Source organism: Cinclus cinclus, chromosome 4 (genome assembly GCF_963662255.1).
Source record: "Cinclus cinclus chromosome 4, bCinCin1.1, whole genome shotgun sequence".
NCBI lineage: Eukaryota > Metazoa > Chordata > Aves > Passeriformes > Cinclidae > Cinclus > Cinclus cinclus.
Genome location: NC_085049.1, coordinates 6589948 through 6603925, shown reverse-complemented (window position 1 = coordinate 6603925; position 13978 = coordinate 6589948). Strand labels below are relative to the sequence as shown.

The 13978-nt window shown below is 35.2% G+C and overlaps 1 protein-coding gene across 4 annotated transcripts in view; it reads left to right on the top strand.

Moving 5' to 3' along the window:
- TBC1D22A (TBC1 domain family member 22A) overlaps positions 1-13978 on the top strand; it is a 135764-nt gene that overhangs the window by 56184 nt on the left and 65602 nt on the right. For all 4 annotated transcript variants that reach the window (XM_062491594.1, XM_062491591.1, XM_062491593.1 and 1 more), the window contains 2 exons: positions 952-1027; positions 13660-13787. In XM_062491594.1, the coding sequence (XP_062347578.1) occupies positions 952-1027; positions 13660-13787 (204 nt within the window). The remainder of the gene's footprint in view (positions 1-951; positions 1028-13659; positions 13788-13978) is intronic.

Here is a 13978-nt window from a genome sequence, read left to right as displayed (position 1 = left end):
TCCAATTGATAAAGGAGTTACTCAAACAATAGCAGTTGAGGCAAAACATCCTTTACCTCGATTTTCTATGCATATGGTGCTTATACAAAAAAAATTCTTTAAAAATATGTAGGTATAATTTTATTTTCTTGAATCTTTCAAGAATCACAGGAAGACAACTGTAACAAAATGAGCTGAATGGAGGGATTGTCAATTAAATATCCAGAAACATTGCTGTATATTTAAATAATGTAATTATTTTAAATGATCCACGTCTTTGTGTTTCAAGCAGTTACATTTCTTTCTGTCATTATTTCAAACTCAAGTCTATATTATAAAGCTGCAATCCACAAATTAAAAACCCTTTTAGAGTTAATTCATTCAAAGAAATATATGCAAATATAATGTCCTTTTAGCTACATAGCTTGTGTGTTAGGTTTTGATTAATGTTATTAACTGTAATCTTGGGTTCAGAACAGTTATGAGTACATTAAAACAAACTTTTGATTTCTTATGCTGCTTGAAGTTACTACTCTGTACTTCAAAAGATGAAATTTTTTCCCTGTCTCTGATTATAAGCCAAATTTTAATATTTTTATTTCCTACATTATTTGTAGAATTGTAAATTTCTGAGAAAAAGAGTCACCTTAAAAGTCTCTAGCATGGCACATTGTCATGTCAGATGAAGGCCTTTTAAAGCTACTTGGATTTGTGCACTTAAGTAACTTCACTAGATGAGCAGATTGATGCAGGAGTAGTACAGGATATGCTGTTAGAGGTGGGGTCTCGCAGGACTGTGCAGTGGGACAATTTACTATTCTACTCTAGACGGAGACCTAGGAAATGTAGTCACAAAACAGGAACACCATAAGAAAATGGAGAAAAATACGCGGATTTAGAAAAAATGATTGAAAGAAAAGAAACCTTATTTGCTTTTCTGCAACTAATACTTGGATGTGGTCTCCTCTTTAGGATAACTACACGTTTGCACAGCCAGGAATCCAGAAGAAGGTGAAGATGTTGGAAGAACTTGTTAGTCGGATTGATGGTAAGTCTCCAAGGCAAACTAATTGTGAATTGATGTTAAATTGAAAGTGTTTAGTTAAAGTGTTTGCAAGAAAAGCCAACATCACTGTAGGCACCTGCAGTGGTGCAGTAACACTGCCTTCCCCAGGTGAGGTGTCATCATTAGTTTGTGGCACACTGGCCTTTGTGGATCACTGTCGTGTATCATTTAGAAGAAAGCCACTAGAGCATGAACCTCTTGCATTACCTTTTATTAAGGCAATATAATCAAAATTCAATGGCAATTTCTTTGCAGCAGAGTAATGACCACATACAAAAGGCAGCCAGTGTTCATTTCACATTAAGCCTCAATGGTTGTTGTTATGCAGGCAAGTCACAGTGGTTGTTGATGCTTGTCCTTCGGCACTATGTTTTGTGCCTTTGTGCATCATTTTGCTATCTGGAATGCCTGCATAATTTCTCAGTGGAATCCAATTAATTATGAACTCTGGAAATAACATCTTTAATTTTATAGATAAATTACAGTATGTGCAGGGGTAATTTTAGATTATGCTTTCATGTTTTAGCAGCACACTTTGAAATATTTTACCTTCACCCTTAAAATAATTCTTTTCATGAAATGCTGACTGTTGTATAGCTAGAACAGAGTTTAATTAAATGAAATGCAAGAGATAATGCTTGCTCATTCTAAACATACTCTCTTGATAGTTTGTTAAATTAATGAAAGAGTATTAACAAAATGTTGCCAAGCAGAACCAGGCATATATTTGCAACACTAGCCTGTCACTGATGACTTAGAAAAAATATTTCTTGTGTAGCTTTATATTTTATAATCTTCTTGGAAACATTAGTTCCCTCTTTTTCTTTCATATACTGTGAAGGTTTTTTTGTGCCTGTGCTTGGCTTAGGAGATTTTTGTCTGCTTGAATGTACATCCTTCATATTTGTTAATGGTCTTTGTGGTTTTCTAGGATATTAAGGTATTATTACTGATCAAAAACTAAGGGCAGGAGAAAAGTGTTTGTGTAGAATTACACTATAAACTTAAGTGCATGTAAAATTTTTGTTGTAGATATATATTTTTAAAATGCTAGTGAATATGAAAAATATAAGGGCATATTTTGTCTGTCTTGGGTAGCTAAATATTTATACTAAAAATATAGTTAAAATAGTGGGTTTTGTTGCTTAAAAATAATCTAACTTTTCATGATGGTACTTTTTATATGTAATTTTAGTCTTGCATCAATATTGATGTTTACATTTCAGAAGCAGGTGATTATATATTAAATGAAGTGTATAATTAAAATTCCTATGAATAGACTTCCTTAACTTGGTCAAGGAACATTTCTATAAACGAATTGTTTAACCAATTTTTTAAAATTAGAAAAAGAATCCTGATAGGCAACTTTGTTGTTTGATTGAATAAAAACATTAAGTATAATACAATGTATTATTGATTAATTTAAGGAAAAAGAAATGCTGAAGTCTTATTTGTACCTTCAGTGCTTTGGGGATATAGTTCAATAATTTTTCTCAGTTATTTGGTTTAGGAAGCATTGTTTTTAAAGCTTTACACTTTAAAAAAATAGAGTTGTAGCAAATAGTTGTGTCACCTTATACTGTTCTTTGGTCATCCTTTGAAAGTAAAGTGTGTGGTTCTGTTTTTTATTTAATTTAAAATAAAGTTGTGAGGCCTTTATACATTTTTTTTGTAGTTTTCAGTAGATATCATGAGTGCTTGCTATTAAATATTGGTGGAAATTTAGAATTGCTTAGGTTATGTGGGGCCTCTGGAAGTCATTGTTCCAAGCCCTTGGCCATGCCTCGATGGGTCTTTATCTAATGGCACAGGGTCAGTTTAGAGCAGGCTGTGTGGAGTCTTGCCCTGCTGAGTTTGGAGTGATTCTGAGGATGCAGATTCTGCAGCTTCTTTGAGTAAGACTGTTGGAAGTTTGACTACTTCCACTGTCATTTTATTTTTTTTTTATTTAAATAAGTTCCATTTAAAAAAAAAATATTATGTGCACCACCTTTTATTTTATCTCAATGTATCTCTGAGAAGAATTTGGCTCCAAGTTCTCTGCGTGCTCCCACTAGGTAGATGAAGCTGTTCATAGGCTTATTTTTAAGGCTGAGCAAACCCAGTTCCAGCAGCCTCCTTTCACGTGGGAAGTGCTTCAGCTTCCTCTGCCCCCCACTGGGCTTGCTCATGTGTGCCAGTGTGACAGAAGCGGATGAAATGCTGCAGGCATGGTTTCCCAAGTGGTGATCACAGAGGAAGAATCAGTTCCCCTGACCTGCTGCCTTCTTTACTAACATATGTCTGGCCTTTCTTGCTGAAAGGACCTTCTGGACTTGGGTACAGCCTGTTGTCCACCACGTTCCCCAAGTCCTTCTTGGCAGCCTTGGCTGCTTTCCATCAAGCTGTGCCCAGTCAGTGCTGGGTGAATGAGACTGTTCCATCCCAAATAGAGGACACTTGCCTCTCCTGAGCCAGGTTCCTCTTAGCCATTCCTTCAGCCTGCCAAGGTTCCTTAAACAGTAAGCCCTCACTTTCAGTGTGTCCAGCACTCCTCCTGATCTGGTATCATTTGCAAACACAGAGTCTACTCTATGCTACTGATAGCTTTTAACAAAGATATTGGCCCCTGTGCTGACTCTGGAGGGATACCATTAGTAATTAGTTGTCAGTTGGACTTTGTATTGCTGATAGCAAACTTTGTAATACAGGGTCCAGTTAAAAGCTTTGGGTAGGAAAGATACACAGTTTTCATTACTCTTTTGGGCTGTTTCTTTTTGTCTAGAAGACTGTCCACTCAGTTACTTTCTCTTACAAGAAAAGCACACCAAAGAATGTGTAAGATTAAAATAAAGTTTTAGTTGTTAATTAGACAATGGTGGTTCTGTGCTGCAGTCATAATCTTTTGGATGACTCAGCTAAGGGATCCTGAATTTACTGGCTATTTGGTGGAATCATGACGTAGTTTAATGAATATTGTGGTTTACTCTTCATTTCCTTTTTGCTTTTGTCATTTTATTCTGGGTTTGCTGTATTGCAGTTAAAGGGAAACGTATGGCTTGTATAAATTCAGTGGCTTTGCTTTTTGAAAAAGCCTTTTCATGATCTGTATTGCCTGTACTTATCCTAAGTGTTCATTAAGGTTACTGTGCAAGAAAATAATATTCCTGTTGGTGTTGTGTCACATTTTCTTGATGCTGGGTAACTGCATGGTGAAGCAAATCTTGGTGTAGTAAGTATCTGTGTGAGTAGATGAAGCCTGTACTGCTTATTTGCTAATAATAATGGATTACCAGTGTATGAAAGGTGATGCCTGTGCTTTGGAGAGTGCTAATGCATTATGTCAGTGATTCTAGCAACCTTCATTAACCCAGCCTTATGGATCACAACTCCCCTCAAAGTAACTGTCCTTGTGTGTACACTCCAGAATATTGCAAAATACTTCAAACAGCCAAAATACTCTCTTAATTTAATCATAATCTCATTCTGCTTAAACTCCAGAAAATAATTTTGATAAATTGTGTGTAATGGATTTTTTTAGTCTGTTAATGGAATGTTGTTATAGATGAGATGGAGTTTGAAGATAAAACATTATTCAATCTCATTAGTGTACTTGTCATCATCATTCAGATTTTTCTCGGAATTATACAAAAAAATTGAGAGGGAGGATCAATAGATAGCTCAATAATATAAGGAATCTCTTATAACTGATTTTCTTTTCTGTCTCCTGTAATGCCAGTAGAACTTCTCTGCTCAAAATCATGAACCATTTCTCATGGTTTGCAAAAGGTCATACTCACATGGCACACTATCTTCTACTTTTACTTCATTTGGGCTTGAAATCAGAGACATGGTATAGGAATGCCCAAATTAATTTAGGATTTGTGTTTCCAGAATTTCCAGCACTTGGCTGGTGTCATGCTTGGAAGAGTCTCAACTTCTTCAATTTACTGTAAGACAGCTGGTAATTACATGAGAGTTTAAGGTAGACACAAAGGCTGAGCATTTGTGGATAAAAGTAGTCTGGGGATTCCATAAACATTGATAAAAGATGTTAAAATCATGTAGTATTCTCTCCAAATTAGCAATAAGGCAGTTCTAGGGAAAGAGTCCTTAGCCTATTGCAATGTTAAATGTATTTTTGTATATATTGGCTTCTTATTGGTATTACAGGAAATTATAAAACCAGCATTGACAACTCAGTATAAACATTCTGCATCTTGTGTGGGGATAATTTTGAAAAAATTTTTTACCTTTTTTGGAGCAACTCAACTCAGGTTTTGCATTTGTGTTCTTCAAAGTATTTTTTTCCCTGTAGATAAAGGAATTGTGTTATTACTGTTTCACATTCTGTCACCAGAAATCACCAATAGTTTTGTAGAATTTTCCCCTAAATTTTAGTAACAAGAGATGGAAAAATGAAGAAAATGATGAAAAATAATAAATAAAAAGCTTACTGTTGCTATATATATTTCCCCTTTCTCTTGAAAATGGAAGTAATGGAAAAATACCTAAGAACATAGAGTGCTGCATTTTAACTTTCTCATGAGGAAGTTTATATGGAATTCAGTTACATTTTTCAAACGTTCAGTAAAATTTCAGATTTTCTGCTGTTTCCATTATGAATGCATCTTCTGACCATCTGTTTTGGAGAGTTACCACAGCTATTCCTACATATGATGTATTTATCAGGACAATTTCTAGTTTATTTCCATTTTATTTTTGTAAACTTTAAAAATTTTTCCAGAGGAAATTATTTTAAGTGCGAAATTGAAATTGTTATATTCTGATTGCTTAAAAGAATGACTTTTCATAAATACTGAATAGTATTGTTTGAGGATTAGTTATTCCTAAGTGCAGTTAAATTGCTATTTCAACTTTTAAAACCATGTTCTATTAATAATTTTATAAGTCCTGTTTTTCTTTTTGCTGCCAAGTTTTATATGTGTTTTCATTCACACCAAATGACAGATGAATTAGATAATGCCTCTTGTCTTAATGTTCTGAGCAAATTAATCCTGACTCTACTAATCATACTTTGTTTTACTCTTGGGTTGCAAACGTCTGGGTTGGCCTGTTATCTGAATTTCTCTAGATGATGCCTGAATTAAGGACTTCTTATAAAGTACTTTCATGTTGTGAACTTAAATTCATATTTTTCATAGTTTTGCTATTCACGTAAAATTTTTAAATATAACTGTCTTGTAAAGAGTGGTGTGTAAATATGTTCAGATCAAGTTCTCCATGAAATCTAGGCAGTAAAAAAAAATTTCATTTTTATATGCATTTTTGTTTAACCACAGTGAAAAGGCTTATTTAATTGTACCATTCTATGCACTTCTCATCCTTTGAAATATTTGCTGTAAATATGTCTAAAAGGTTAGTTGATAAAGCTCTTGTTATATATGTATAATATGTTTTCTTATTTCATTGGTGAAGTTTATAAAGCATCTGTCATTAGAATAGGATTAGTACTGGTAGAATTATCCTTTCTAAGGTCTGAGTTTAGTTAAGAGCTGTGTTTTTTTAATGGGCTGCTAAAGTTCTAAATGTCCAGATTTCTTTCGATATTCTTACAATTTCTTCTCTGAATATTGTGTGACTGTTTTGCACTCAGCAGGTTCTTGTCCCAAGAGACAAAGGTGCCAATTCCAATAGAGCAGTCCAAACACAAACAGTTCACATTCTGCTCAGAACTTAATTTCATATGACAAGTTAAGCCAAAACGTACTTAGGGATTCCTCATGAGTCGTTTTATTACTTCCATAGTTTCTAAAGGACATTCAGTTTCTCTGCTCTTTGAACTTTTTAAACTCCAGAGAAGATTGTTTTTCTTTCTTCTGTAGGAAAATCTGACTCTCAAAAAGTCAAAATATCAATGAAAACTAATGCATTTCCTTATTAATCCATTTACTGTTGTGTAATCAGAACTCACAGAATAAGTTATCTGTTCAATATAAGTGATATAGATTAATTAACTTGGTTTTTAATTGGAACCTTGGGTGTTCATACAATGAACTGGTAATGAAACTGTGGTAATAGATGACATTTGATCTGTCTTTGTTACATATTCAATCATGCTAATGGTTTTTTGGTTGATGGTTAAAGAATGCATAATTGTATGTGCAAAATTATGTTCATGTTTAATTATATTGTAAAACATTTTACAGACACCAATAACTTCGAATTAGGATTGTGTTGAAGTATCTGGAAAAAAAGGGCTCTAATTGCAAGAGTTGCAAAACTGGTATTCTCAGTCATGTGAAAACATTTTAAATTGGAAATGGACATAGAATTTATTTAGACCTTACTGCTGCTATTGAGAATGAGTGATTAATAAGGACCTTGTTTCTTGGTCCATCTTTCTATATCAGGTTGGTGCTGAAGTGATTGAAAATCTTGTAAGCATTTCATAATTGTTTTAATTAATTTGCACTCTAATGCTCTTTCTCATTTTAATGAAGCTATTTTATTTAGCTCACTAGTAGCTATTTTATATCTGATTTTATAGTTGTAATTACCGTATTATACTTTAATCCACTTGTAAGTGCTGTTCACTGGGCATTATAATTAATTAATATATCTTTTAAATAATATATTTATGTTCTGCTGTGGTGATTATATCTGTATGCTGTTACAGAGTTCAGAGATCTCAGGAGAGTTGTGACTGACTGGAAAAGTATTTGTAAATTCCTGACTGCTGTATGCACTTTAAATAGCCAAAACTTACTATTTTCATGGCAAATTAAGAAAAGAAAAAAAGGGAAGAAAAAAGATGCTCCACATGATGGGAAGTTTAAAAAGTGCCAGTGCCCTTTTATTATGTGGTGATTTAGAAGAACAGGCTAGAGAAATCCAGTGATGGTACCCAGAAGTGTCTCATCTAATGTATGTTTTTCCTGTTGTTTGTTGCACTTGGAATATTAAGTTTGAGGTCCACCTGGAAACATGGGGTTTTTCTTAACTTTTAACTAGATGGGTAGATCTTTCTTGATTACTGCTAAATGCTTTTCCTAATATTTTCCTTCATTTGGTGTTACATAGCACAGAATTGTTACTTCCATTTGATTCCATGAGGCAGCCAGGCCTTCCCTTCCTTCCTTCTCTCCTCTAGTATTTTCTTCTTTTGCTTTGGTATCAGTGTCTTGGGCTTGTTAGCATATGGACCATATCTTTTGTTATGATGAAGCTACTTCTCAGTCCTTCATAGCTATGAGATATATGTTTATAATGAGCTAAATTTAAATAGGCCATTATCTTTAAATTGTAGGCCATGAGGAGAATGTAATTGGTGATATTTCTGCCAGTCATATGGTCATTTTTAGGACTTTTCAGTATATTTTTTAAAAGTTTTTATTGCTGTTTTTCACAGTGGACAATTTTAACTAGTTATAAAAAAACAACTAAGTCTGCAACACGATATAATCAGCATGTAAATATTTGAATGGGATCTCTACTGTTACTTGAAGTGGAACTACGTATCATGAGGTCTCGTCTTGAAGTGCACCTTTATGATCTTTAGAATGTCTTCAGTCATCAGGAATTTTGTGTATTGATCAAAGTTAGTATACATAACTACAAATAACTAATTTCTAAGCTGTAATCTTGACAGAATTCCTTTTGTTCAGAATTTACATTGGGTGTTGTAAGCCCTTATCTGCATCTGGCAACATCTGGTGTTAAGATTTTACTCCAAACTTTTTCCTTTGTTTCCTGTTAACATCCTGGCTTTGAACAACGTGGAAATTATTGAGGAGAGACGATTAGATTAAAAATTAACTTTCAACAAATAGAGTACTAAGAAAGAAAGCAGTCATTGTCTGGTGACGAGGTTCTTTCTTTAGGACAGCAAAGTTCAGTATGTGGGAACTGTAACTTGGGGATGGAGTGCACATACCCTCAGTCTGTTTGCACCAAGTTCAGGTGGGAATGTTGATGTTCTGGAAGGTAGGAGGATTCTGGAGAGGGATCTGGACAGCTGGATCAGTGGTCAAGGCCAGCTGTGTGAGGTTCAGCAATGCCAAATGCCGGGTCCTGCTGCTCGGTCACGGCGACCCCCTGCAGCACCACAGGCTGGGGCAGAGTGGCTGGAAAGCTGCCTTGCAGAAAAGGGCCTGGGGGTGCTGGTCAACAGCTGGATGAACATCTGTCAGCCTGTGCCCAGGTGCCCAAGAAGGCTACTGCAATCCTGACTCGTATCAGAAATGCTGTGTGCCTCCAGCAGGACAGGGCAGTGATTGTCCCCCTGTACTCAGCACTGGCGAGGCCACACCTCAAATCCTGGTTCAGTTTTGGGCCTCTGACTGCAAGAAGGTTTTGAGGTGCTGGAGTGAGTTCAGAGAAGGGCAATGGAGCTGGGGAAGGGTCTGGAGAACAAGTCTGATGAGGAGCAGCTCAGGGAGCTGGGGGTGTTCAGCCTGGAAAAGAGATTCAGGGGAGATCTCGTGCTCTACAACTGCCTGAAAGGAGATTGTAGCCAGGTGGGGGTCGGTCAGTTCTCCCAAATAACACGTGACAGGATAGGAAGAAATGACAAGAGGAAATTGTGTCAGGAGAGGTTTAGATATGTCAGGAAACATTTCTTCACCAGAAGGATTATCAGTGACTGGAACAGGCTTCCCAGGGAAGTGTTTGAGTCACCATCCCTGGAGGGACTTAAAATACATGTAGATGTGGCCCTTAGGGACATGCTTTATTGGTGGCCTTTGCAGTGTTAGGTTAATGGTTTAGTATCAAGATCTTACAGGTCTTTTCCAGCCTAAGTGATGATATGAGTCCATGGAAAACAGGAGTGCTAACAGGTTTCTGCAGCATGTTTTTGTACGTGAAGGATCGATGGAAAAAAAAATCATTGTGCATGCAAAGAGCAATGCCAATAAGCTCCTCTGGCAAAGATTGGCTCATTATTTTACTTTCCTTTAGCTTTCGTATCGGAGCAGTTACTCCTTCACTTTTTAAGGAAAATTATGTGGCTTTTTCATGAGAAATACTCACTTTTCTTCCTTTTGTTGAACTACAAGGTAGTGAATGTGAGATATTGTTAGCTTACCTGCATTTCAGATAATTTTTAAAACTTGGTGCTTTTTATATTTACGATTAAATATGTATAAAATATTGAAAAAAATAAAGTTAAGAATAAAGTGTTCAGGGTATGAAATATGACTGAAAAGTAAACAAAGTAATATTCAAAAATAGGTCAAACATCAGAAATTATTGCTAGGATTGATAGGAATCTTTGTGTAAAGGTGAGTGCCTAAAGGCTAATATTCTGAAATGTTGAACTGTACAGATGGATGTGGTGACACCATGCTGTGCCTCAGTCATTTGGCAATTCAGGCATAATCTTACATTATTTTGCAGTTTTTCTTTGCATATGTGTCTGCTTGCCTAGGGACTTGTTCTAACACCATCCTCCTGTCAGGACAGCAGTCGAGTGAGTTATTTTGGCAGGTTGTTTCTCTCCTTAACTGTTTAGTTCATGATTCTGTAACCATATAGATTTTAATTTTGAATTCAGTGAAACAGCAGGAGATGCTGACATTGAGCATGAAGAAGAAATATTTTATGTGTATGGGCCCATCTGCTATGAGAAGCATCTGTTTTAGATGGCTAAATATGATAATTCTAAATAATGTACCAATAAGTGTATTTAATAAAAATATTAAGACTTATAAATGGATTTTGTCTACAGGTTACCAATTTTTTGACAATATCCTACTTCAGAATGCATCTCTGTAATGTATTTCATTTTTTAATCAGAATACTGCCTTCATCCAAACTTTGTGTAGATTTATTGAAAGTGTTGGGAAACTTACAAAATGTAATTTTTATTTCTTTTGAATTTTGATTAAAGAATTATTTTTTTAACTGTAAAATAATTTTGCTATCAGAAGCTGCAGTGGAAGTTGTTTTTATAAAATGCTTGAAGTCTTAAAGCTGACAGTAATTATATATCTTCTTGTTCATTGCACATACATGCTTATTTTCACTGAAATGGAAAATCTAGATTTAGATTATGCTGGTCCAAATTGCCTTTATCAGCAAATTAACTTCTGCTTACAATTACTTGCAAAGTAGGAAGAATTAGCTTCTTTACTCAATGCATCTTCTATTCCAGTTTTGCATCAATTAGGTCTAAAGCACAGAGTTTAGTAATCCATTTTTCAACTTGTTTAGACTAGAAAGCAACTTTCAAGAAATTCGTGATGCCCATTAACTACCATAGTTGAAATATCACAACTGGCACAATTTATTGTTCTTCATTACTTGCTTTTAATGGCTACAAACAGCCAAATGAAAATTGTTTCTGCTGTGTGAAGAACAAAAAATTTGTGAGTTAGTAACTTTGCTTAGAAATAAAACTGCCTTTTTTTTTTTTGCATCCTGTTTGATGTACTAGATTATTGAATCATAGTAGTCTGTAAGGTAGGTATCCAAATGTGACATTCAAATAATAAATTTAACCCAGTATCCCACTTCAGTGTATTTAACTTGCAGCTAATTTTTTCTAAAGCAAAGGCAGCCAAAGCAAATTACAATAGTAATTCCTAATTTGGTGTGAATAAGTGATCTGATGATGACTGGCAGGGGACAGGGCTCAAAGGGTTCTAGTGAGTGAGGCTACATTTGGCAGGTGAGCATTCACCAGTGTTGTCCTTAAATGTTCAAGTCTAAGGCCAGCTCTGTTCAAGATTTTCAGCAGTGATCTGGGTGCAGGAGTTGAATGCACCATTACCAGGCCTGCAGGTGATTTTATACTGAGGGCAGTGTTGACTCTTGAGAACAGGATGCCTTGGAGTGGGATCTTGTTAGATTGGAGCATTGGACACTCATCAATGATTTATTTAAGATTTGAAAATTTAACAAGAAGAAGTTACAAGCTCTGCACCCATGATGAAGTAATTCTGAGAGAGGAGGGGCCAGAGAACAGCCCTGAAGAACAGGATCTGGTTTGTCCTGGCCAGAAGGGCAAATCTCATCCTGGGGTGCATCAAACACAGCATCAGCACCTGGTCAAAAGAGTCGATTTTCCCACTGAATTCACTGTCGGTGCAGCATCACCTTGTTGGTGCACAGTTCAACATTTAAGAATTTGTCTATATTTATTTATATTGTGGAAGGCTGTGACTTTAGGAACACAGATACCAGATCTGCTGAAGACTGTTTTAGCCACAGATAAATAGAGGCTGACAAATGCTATGGAGAAATACCTGTGTTTAATACATTTTCATCAATACTTGTTTTCAGTTATTATTGGAGACAAGATGTGATAAGTGTATCTTTGGAGTGATGTGCTGTGATGTCTTATTTTTTAAATAAACACCTCATCTTTGTTTTTTTTAAAAGCGAAAAGATTTCTACTTCCAGCTTCCATATTAAAACAAACTGTTTTATATTGCCTGACATTTTCATATAGCCAAAAAAATGCATCTGGGGGAGGGGGGGGTGGAAGAACAGGTTCAGTCTTTATTATACTTTAGTATCACTTAACTTGTGTTACCTTAATCTCTAGGTAATGTTTCCTGTAATAGTGCTGTCATATTCTTGGGATTATTCTTTTTATTAATTTAGTGGTTTAGTGCCTTTTTAGATAGTTCTTAAATTTGTAAAGTTTGGAAGATGAGCATTTACTCATTGTTTTAGCTGATAGTACACCTCTGTGAATTTGGATGAAGGGATGATCTGGGCAGCAAAAATCTCCAAAGAATGTATTTGTATACAGAAAGACAGTAGGAATGTCTTATTTAGGCTTTAACAAAGACTTCTTGTCATAAATTTGTCCAAAAGAAGATATTGGCATTTCTGCAGTATTTGTCATCTACACCATGCCAATGTCATATTTGAGCCTGTTTAACTAAAGCCTATTAACAGAATGTCTGTGATCCTTTTTGCAGAAAATTCTCTCAATATAGACAAGCCATGTAGTAGATTAGTTCTATTAGCTCTAGCAATAACCCTTGTAAGTGATTATCACAGCTTTCAAATAGTATATGTTCTACAATAAACACAGTGTGAGAGTGTACTGGTTTAGAAACCGTTTATTTTATTGGTTTTATTTGCATTTATCTATAATATTAAGAAATTATTTAAGCTGCAAATTAGTTAAGTTTTCTCGCTCTATTTCCTACACATTAATCTCACTTTTTCTTGTCTTGAATGCAGCCTTTACATGTCCTTTCCTTATATTTTTTGCCACCTTAATTTTATATTTTTCTTTCTTGGTTGCCAGAATTTTATTTTTGGAGGTCATGTTATTTTGTGTTATTTGGAAACCATGTTTCTTGTAGTGTTGCCTGAAATAGTTTGTAGCCTAAGAAGTTAGTGAGGATATATGTACCTAATAATTTCACATTATAACTTTGTATATTTATTGTAAAACTCTGATCTTAATGTTCTATTAAGATAGTGCAACTCAAACCAGGTATTCAATCCATCTAGCAGTAGAAAAATCAGTACAGTGTAATGTTTAACTAACTTATATTTTGGGTGTCCTCATTTGGCTGTGAGAATTTGCATGCACCACCACAAGTTATTTCCTTGAGATTGGAAGAGTATTTTATTGTTTGAGTCAGTACGCTTAATACTTCAAGATTTCAGAAAGGTTGCAGTAAAATACCTGTTTATTCTGTCTTCAGAACAAGTTCATAGGCACTTGGATCAGCATGAGGTGAAATACTTGCAGTTTGCTTTCCGTTGGATGAATAACTTGCTGATGAGAGAAGTCCCTTTACGGTGTACCATCAGGTTATGGGACACATACCAAGTAAGTACTTTTTTAAACCTCCATAACTCTGCTAATGCGTTTTGGAAATGCCAGTGTCTTTGTGAGTGGTTTTTCTTGAACTTTTTGCTTTTGTGTCATCTGAGAATCACCATAATGAGAGAAAAAAGTCTTCAGTGATCACTGCTACTTAGAAACATTTATTGTCTTCAGTCTTTTTGCCTTTCAAAGCC